Source organism: Corella eumyota, chromosome 7 (assembly GCF_963082875.1).
Source record: "Corella eumyota chromosome 7, kaCorEumy4.1, whole genome shotgun sequence".
Lineage (NCBI taxonomy): Eukaryota > Metazoa > Chordata > Ascidiacea > Phlebobranchia > Corellidae > Corella > Corella eumyota.
Window position 1 is genome coordinate 10,005,436 of NC_137496.1, and position 8,716 is coordinate 10,014,151.

Sequence of the window (8,716 nt, forward strand, 5' to 3'; positions counted from 1 at the left end):
GGCTCAGCAGGAGATCGTACCGTTTATAGCGCCTTACTTAAGGGCGCAACAGCAAAAGATCAGTGGGGATCGAACCCAGGACCTCATGTAGTGTAGAAAGTAGTCTAATCACTACACCATGCTGCCAAATATTTGTCACCATTACTGACATGCTAAAAACATAAGTAATAAAAATTATATTTACCTAGTGTTTACATTTTCTTCTTTATTAAAACACAAATCTTCTCCGTTTTGACAGTCGGCAATAAAATCATACAACAGAATTTGGGGTAAGAAGTATGGGTAATCACTTGAGCATTGAAACCCTCGATCATAGGAACTTATACAACATGTTGGATCGTTGTCTTCGTATATTTGGTTTCGCAAACAAATTGTTTTGTTTGGGCCGCTCTTACAGAATTGTGAATTAGATCGATATGGACATTCCATAAATAATTCTGGGTGAAGATTTGAATATTCATCAAGGGTTTCATAATCAGAAAACCTGTATTAAAATTAAAAAGGTGTAATACAAATTACCGTTCTAGATTATTGTGCATATTTTTGTACTGAAGTAACGTATGTTTTTTGCTTTTTTTATTCATGAATTTGAATTTGAAATTTTTCCTTTATTAATTTTTTTTTGTATATATCTTTATCCTCGATATAAGAAGGTCGAATGCGCAACCTAAACATGGGTAACATCAGTTACTCTGACCCAGCCTCGAGTTGCCTGTGACAGTTTGGGATATTATAAATATTAGTTGCCGATAATTATGCTGCTGATTAAGTGCTGGCTCAGCATGAGTTCGTACCGTTTATAGGGCTTTACTCAAGAGCGCTACAGATTGAGATCAGTGGGAATTTAACCCATAACCCCAAGGTGGTGTAGCAAGTGTTCTTACCCCCACACCACGCTGCCCAAATTTCAATAATTCGTGAAAAATTTAAATATAAAAAAGTTTTTTTTTGTATATATCTTTATCCTCGACGTGGGAAGTCGAATGCGCAACCTAAACACATAGCAACGTAACATTAGTTATTCTGACCCAGTCTCGAGTCGCTTTAGCAGTTTAGGATATTATATAGAATATAATTTCCCGATAATTATGCTGCTGATTAAGTGCTGGATCAGCAGTAGTTTAAACCGTCTATAGCGTCTTCTTCGAGAGCGCTACAGCATAGGAGCAGTGGGAATTTTACCCACAACCCGATGGTGGTGTAGAAAGGGTTCTTACCACCACACCACGCTGCCCAAATTTCGTTAATGCGTAAAAAATTAAATGTAAAAAAGCTAAATATAAAAGCGGATTAAAAATATAAAAATTTTGAGTATTAACTTTTTATAAAATTGAAACTCAACCATTAAATTCATACTTTGAACGGTCAAATTTACTATAATCATAGTCATAATAGTAATCAAATCCATAAACTTTCCATCCAAGTGTCAAAAGAGCAATAACCAAGTAGTAGTTCATTTTTAAACTCTAACATAACAAAAAATTTAAATTTAATTTTAAACCTTATAGTTTAGGTACAATTTTTGTTTTCAAAATAAGCAAGCAACTCTAAAGCAACTTTTTCTAACTCCCTAGACACTTGCACATATTGTCATTATATCTATGTTATGGTTTATTTATGTAATAAATTATACGTTTACTGCACTACCTGTATATTAACATATTAAATAAATCATTTGTCAAAAATGACTTGAATTGAATATAGACTATATATGTAACATAGGCTTATTTATTTAAATTAAATGTTGCTTGTGATATATTGTCAACATCCTTTTTAAGTAAAGTGCATTGACAAAAATTAAATATTACACTAACAAATAACATTTTAAAACAATTTTTATTATTTTTATTTAAATGTATTTAACAATTTCTTTAAAAATGATTTTTATTAATTTAAAAGTAAAGGTACAGCAAATCGTCATACGAACCCATAATTGTTTAAACTAAAAACAGTCTAAATTAAGTTTTAAATAAACTAAATTAATAATATGAAAATTTAAAATCCTTTTATGTAATGGCTTTTAAAGAACGTTAAAAAAACGTTACCCAACCGTAGTCGGCTTATCATAACAACTTTTTTTTATATAGCCGGCAGCGTGGTGTAGTGGTCAGAACACTTTTTACACTATATGATCTCGTGGGTTCGATCCCCAGTGATTCCATGCTGTAGCGCCATTTACACCTGCTGAGCTAGCACCTGATCAGCAGCTTAATTATCGGGCAATTTTATTCTATAATATCCCAAACTGCCACAGGCAACTCGAGACTGGGTCGGACTAACTGATGTTGGCAGCGTGGTGTAGTGACCGGCAGCGTGGTGTAGTGGTAAGAACACTTGCTACACCACTCATGAGGTCGTGGGTTCAATCCCCACTGATCTCATGCTGTAGCGCCCTTGAGTAAGGTGCTATAAACGGTATGAACTCTTGCCGAGCCAGCACTTTATCAGCAGTATAATTATCGGGCAAATGTAATCTATAATATTCCAAACTGCCACAGGCAACTCGAGACTGGGTCAGAGTAACTGATGTTACTCTATGTGAAAGTCGCACATTCGACTTTCCCACATCGAGGATAAAGATACATACAAAAAATTATATATATATATATATAACTTTTGACTAAATCGTTATAAAAGGGGCTCTACGACAGTCAATATGTAAAAGTAAAAATGTACCTACAATTTTTAACCAATTTTTTTTAATGTTGGTTGAGCTAACATGAATTACTATACGTAAATATTTTTCAAGTTTACGTCTTTAATTCGTTTTAAAATTAGTTTTTGAGACATAAATCTTAAAAAAATAGATATTCTAAAACTAACATATATTTTTATCGTAATCACCGATAAAAAATTTATGAACTTCAATTAAAAATTATTAAATTAAAAAACAAATAAATTATGTTTTGTGATTTAAAACAAATTAACAAATTCTAAATACAAAATTTTATTAAAATAAGATAAAAATAACGAAAAAAATTACACTTAAAAATCATATATAGATAAAAAAACACTTAACATTTTTAAAAAGTTATTCTGATGCTATTTTCTGCAAAGGGGGCGATAAAGATTTTTCTGATTGTGAATTTACAGAATTTTTTGAAGATATTAAGTTGTTGCAAGTTGTATTTTCTATTGAGATAGAATTATTGTCAACTTGGTCATTGGTCGTTTCTTGGGGACCAAATTTTTCTTTTTTTGCTTCAAGAAAGGCAATTAGACGTAATCTAAAAATAACAAACAGAAACATGTAAATATTTTAAACTAATGTTTAAACCATAAACATTAAACCAAATAAATATTTACCCAAAAAATTGTATGCTTAAATATGCTAGTTTACTGACAATAAGTCATTTTTTTGTATATATATTTATCCTCGATGTGGAAAAGTCGCGACTTAACATCAGTTACTCCGACCCAGTCTCGAGTTGCCTGTGGCAGTTTGGAATATTATAGATTATAATTGCCCGATAATTATGCTGCTGATTTAGTGCTGGCTCAGCATGAGTTCATACCGTTTATAGCGCCTTACTCAAAGGCGCTACAGCATGAGAGCAGTGGGGATTGAACCCACGACCTCATGTGTGGTGTAGCAAGTGATCTTACCACTACACCACGCTGCCGGTATTATTTTTTTAATAATCCCATATGGCCTAAACTTTTAGTGGAAAATACCTTTTAATCGATCATATACCTTTTAAATCACTGCCATTAATACGCGAAAAACCGAAATAAAATTTAAAAAATGAAATAACCGGAAAAAAGTAAACCAAAAATTCGAAAAAAAATCTTTTTCGAAATTTTGTTTTTCGAAAATATGTCTATTCTGTAAAATGTTTTCGGTAATTTTGAAAGGTTGGAATATATACATAAACATACATATATATATGCCATTATATTGGCCGTTTCTGGCTGGTAAATTCTCAAAATTAACAGCATAGCCATAATTTGTTAAAAATTTTTAAATACGGCCTTTTTTTTAAATATATATACCTAATTAAAAATACTTTAAAAGTAAAAAATGTTTTATATAATATGGCTCAATATTGTTTTTTATGTTAAGTTTGTTTTCTGCAAAAAATTTTTAAAAAAAGTACAACAAACGGGTCAAAGAGGACAAAATAATGTCATTTTCCTATGGTGCCAACATATGCTCTTACGACGATGACGTCGGGCGTCACGTGACTCGCGAGCGTTGGGACTTTCCCTATTTACAATATTTACCTTCAAATCTTGATATCTCAAAAACTACTTGACCAATTTTTGAAATAATGGTATCCTCAAGCAAGTTGGAAAAATTACAACATAATTAAAAAAGAAACTCTACGACCTAACCATCTTTTTAAGTAAAAAATTAACTAATTGTATAAAAGATTTAAATTACCTGCTTCGCCTTTTTGCGGACGGTGACACTTTTTTCTTCCTCAGATTTTTGTTTAAAACACAATCTGATGACGATTTTGTGTTAATCTAAATTATGAAACATCATTTTAATAAAAAATCTTGCTTTTATGCGGATAGGTCGACTACATGGCAGCGTGGTGTAGTGTTAAGGACACTTGCTACACCACACATGGGGTCGTGGGTTCAATCCCCACTGATCGTAAGCCGCTATAAACGGTTTTAACTCCTGCTGAGCCAGCACTTAATCAGCACTATAATTATCGGGCAATTATAATCTATAATATCCCAAACTGCCACAGGCAACTCGAGACTGGGTCGGAGTAACTGATGTTACTCTATGTTTAAGTCGCACATTCGACTTTCCCACATCGAGGATAAAGTTATATACAAAAAAGAATATCTTAAATTTTCAAAGTTAACTTTGAACTAAAATTACAAAGTTAACTTTTAAGAATAAATACAAAAAATATTTTTTTAAGTTTTATATTTTTACCTGGTGTATTTTTTGTTGTAAGTTAAAGGGAACACAAGCAGCGAGGTCAAAAAATTGATTGGTTTTAGAATAACACGGCATTATCTGCTGAGCTAGATTGTCATTACATGGTTGAATTAGGGAAGTTTCTGGCGCCAAAATAGGAAGTATCTAAAAATAAAATTGCATAACAAAAAATTAATATTTAAAAAAAACCTAACAAGCCTGGCGAACTCTTGGCTTTACTGCACGAGGTCCTGTGTTCAATTCCTACCACTTCCAAAAGTTAAGGCCCTCAAATAAGAAGTTATAAACGGTGCGAACTTCTACTGAGTCAAAAGTTAATCAGCAGATTAATTATCCGGCAACTTTATTAATAATATCCCAAACTACCAAAGACAACTTAAAACTGGGTCAGGGTAACAAAAGTGACTTTATGTGGAAGTCGTAATCTAAACAAAAATGAAATATTTATTGTACCTGTTGCATTTGTACAAAAACATGACCCGTTGCGGAAGGAACTACAAGTGTTGGCGAGGGAATAATTTGTTGATACATCGGCTGTTGTGGTTTTGGAATTGGAGACGTTGCTGGAAAAGTGGGGTAGTGACAATAAGTCGGCATGTACAACTGGGGTGATAACTGCAAAATAATTGAAAAACGCAAGTTGAAAAAAAAATGGCGAAAAACGCTTGGTTTTACTACATGTGGTCTTGGGTTCGATTCCCGCTTTTTCAATGCTGAAGTTGTCCTAGAGTAATTATCGGACAATTATATTTAACACCAGAAGTGTGGTGTAGTGGTCAAAACACTTAGATTCACTACATAAGGTCCCAAGTTCGATTCTTACTGTCCGTATGCTGTAGCACCCTTAAGTAAACGCTATAAACGGTATAAACTTTTGCTAAGCCAATACTTAATCAGCAGCATAAATATCGGGAAATTACATTTAATGATAATTTAAACTGCAAGGTCAACTCAAAACTGGACCAGGTTTCACTATATGTTTAGGCTGTGAAGTCGTCATTTTACATCAAGAATAAATCAATGCAAAAAATATATTCTAGTCTCGTAGAAATGTAGCTTTTACGCAAAATAGGCAAAAACAGCATAAAAGCGATTAGTGGTTAGGACAAAAGTTCGTTCACCCTAATTACAAGCGTAAAAAAGTTGACGTGAGTCATCAGAAGTTTTAAATAAACAAATTACCTGCGCTTCCATTCTGTGATTTTGACAATAAAAACAATTCTCTTCCGATGACAATTCTTGCTAGAAAAATTTCCGATGTCGTTTTGAGGTCTTGAATAAATTATTTATTGATAATTATCTTATCTATGAATCACAAAATAGCGACAACTCTGCTCGAAAAAAAACAGCAATGTAAAAAAAACAATTCTTAAAGTAAATCGAGCCTTACTTAACTTCCGTTTGGGCTTTTTTTTATTTTTGTAGATCCGGAAGCGATTGGCTAGAAATAAACAATCAAAGTATTTGATTGGCTAAGGCCTAATGCAATGAACCATAAAATCAATCACACGACATTTTATAAAACTCTACATCGCGTGGTATCGTCTTATTAGCTTGTTTGTGTTTTTTTAAACACACGAAACTGCGTGAACGTTTATTTAAAACTGTTCTAAATAAAGGTACACAATTTGGTGTGGGCTTCACAACAACTTTATATGATCAAACCACTGATTTTATCAAACTTAAGTATCTTAGTTTATTTATTTTTTAACTAAGGTTACCAATAGTCTGACTGTGCTAAGCTGAAAGCTTCCTACAGGTTTCAAGTTACAACTAAGGAGAAATAATAAGAAATTGTAAATAACACAATTTCTAAAAAAAGTTTGGTGCTTGCATTAAAGTTTACAGCGAAACATGAATCATCATATAATACGAGTTTCGCTATTATTTCAAATTAAAGCAATTTTAACTTTAAAAAACAAAAAATATGATAGACTAACAACATGGGTTTTAAACTAGCGTTTTGTGATGTCAAAATTTAAACATTGTCTTAAAATTTTGGTTGGCTTTAAAAATTACCCAAAACCGTTACAAAACAATTTTCAAAGATTAAAGTATTTTTTATAATTTTCCAGTGAATGAATAATAGATAAAAAAGTGCATTTAACATATTGCATTTGATACTCGTTACCTATTTATATATAATAAAGCTTAGCGTACGGCATTACGTATATCCTATTTATAGCCCTGCCAATTAAAAAAAACTGCTATTTGTGGTGCGCTGTTAAATTATCACGAACAAATAAAAGTTAAAAGTTGCAATTAAATTACGACAATTAAAAGGTCGAACGGAGGACGGGCTATTAACTATTATTAGCAACCTTAATAGCTGGATTTTTTAGGCAAATTTATCTTAAAATGTCAAAAATTTTTGTTGTCTACTGCTTTAAATTTTAGCGAGCTATCTTAGCTAATAAAACACTGCCTAAATCCATTTAAAACGCCAAACCTTTTACATTTGTATATATTTACTTACATTGGCAATGAACCATAAGCGCCAAGTGTCAATATAAGAAGGTTTATGACTTGAAACGGACACGCATTACAAATGGCTACATCCTGTTCTACAGTTACTCAAAATCGACTCGTCTTTCAAATTGACACTCTTAAAAAATTCTAGCAAATGTTAAAACAATTATCAATTTAAAAAAACTAAGAAAATGTGAAAAAACATGTACGTCCCACCAGCCTATAAATATTTAATCGCGCGCATTTCGATTCGACGATTTTTTTCCGCGCTTTGCAGAAACCAAATCGGACGAACACACAAGTCGAGAAAAAATGACAGTCTCTATGACATCACAATTTAAACATTGTCCCGTCGAAATTCTAAACTGATTTGAGATCCGGTTAACGACCACGACCAGAATTGAAAAACAGAATTAAGATTGAAATCTTATTTTATCTAACGATATCGTGTTTTAGTTTGGCTATATCGGGTAAACGATCAAACTGGGTCACGTGACATTAAGATGACGTAGTCATACCGAAATAAATTCGACACGAAAAAAAATCGTATAAGAAGATTGGTTCACTTGTAGTTTACGGTTCTAGTAAAATTTTTCATTAATGTAATTATTATTATTATTTATAATCATAATGTTTAGTACCGCTCTTGTTACTTTTACGGTTCTCATAACTCATTACTTTTACGGTCCTAATTTTTTTCATTACAATAAACAACATCTTATTTTTAAAACTAAAATTACTTAACAAAAATCTATAATCTAACTTTAACAAATTACTATAAAAGCTTAACATTTAACTTTTATTTTATTGCATTTTTTTACTGTTTTGCGCGTTGTTTTAGCACAATAATGTTTTCTGTAAACTAAATCAAATTACGATCGGAGAAACATGTGGTTCTCTGTTCGCCCTTTTTTTAATCAATAAAAGTTTTATCGATTAGCTAGTCTCCACAAAACACTGTCTTACTAATTGATTTTGAAAATTTTACAATTTAAATCACATGTTTTTTTTATATAGCATAACATATGTATTGACATTACAAACTAATTTTTTTTTCTGAATTTAAAAAAAAATTTAAACATTTTTTTAATATTTGATCTTTACATAAAATGTTTTTATTTTTTTGTCGCTTTTGATTAAAATTTAATAAATATATTTTGCCATTTTTAAGTATGCTCAAGCTTTTATTAAATTTACCAAATGACACTTAAAAAATATTGTCATTAATTTGAAGTACTTTTGTAAAAAAAATTAATAATTTGTCCCTTTTAAAACTCTATTTTTTCGGCATTTTAAATTAGGTCTCTTAATAATTTTTTGAATTAAAAAATTGGTATGTCAAAA

General features: G+C 31.3%; 1 protein-coding gene across 2 annotated transcripts; it reads right to left on the reverse strand.

Moving 5' to 3' along the window:
- Positions 1-2,937: 2,937 nt before the first annotated feature.
- Positions 2,938-6,234, reverse strand: LOC145759970 (uncharacterized). 2 transcript variants are annotated; one of them, XM_082573824.1, is made up of 5 exons: positions 6,086-6,234; positions 5,357-5,518; positions 4,898-5,047; positions 4,385-4,470; positions 2,938-3,227 (listed from the first exon to the last, which is right to left on the reverse strand). In XM_082573824.1, exons 1-5 carry the CDS (start codon positions 6,095-6,097, stop codon positions 3,032-3,034), a joined length of 606 nt encoding a protein of 201 aa, XP_082429950.1. In that variant the 5' UTR covers positions 6,098-6,234; the 3' UTR covers positions 2,938-3,031. The 2 variants fall into 2 exon arrangements, with proteins under 2 accessions (XP_082429950.1, XP_082429951.1); XM_082573825.1 differs by lacking the exon at positions 6,086-6,234 and adding an exon at positions 5,824-5,909.
- Between the last annotated feature and the right edge of the window lie 2,482 nt (positions 6,235-8,716).

Excerpts from the sequence above, each read along its gene's own strand:
- LOC145759970 (XM_082573824.1), bottom strand. Across the intron at positions 4,471-4,897 it reads TACAACAAAAAATACACCAG|ATTAACACAAAATCGTCATC; the intron begins GTAAAAATATAA and ends TTCATAATTTAG. Across the intron at positions 3,228-4,384 it reads TCCGCAAAAAGGCGAAGCAG|ATTACGTCTAATTGCCTTTC; the intron begins GTAATTTAAATC and ends TGTTATTTTTAG.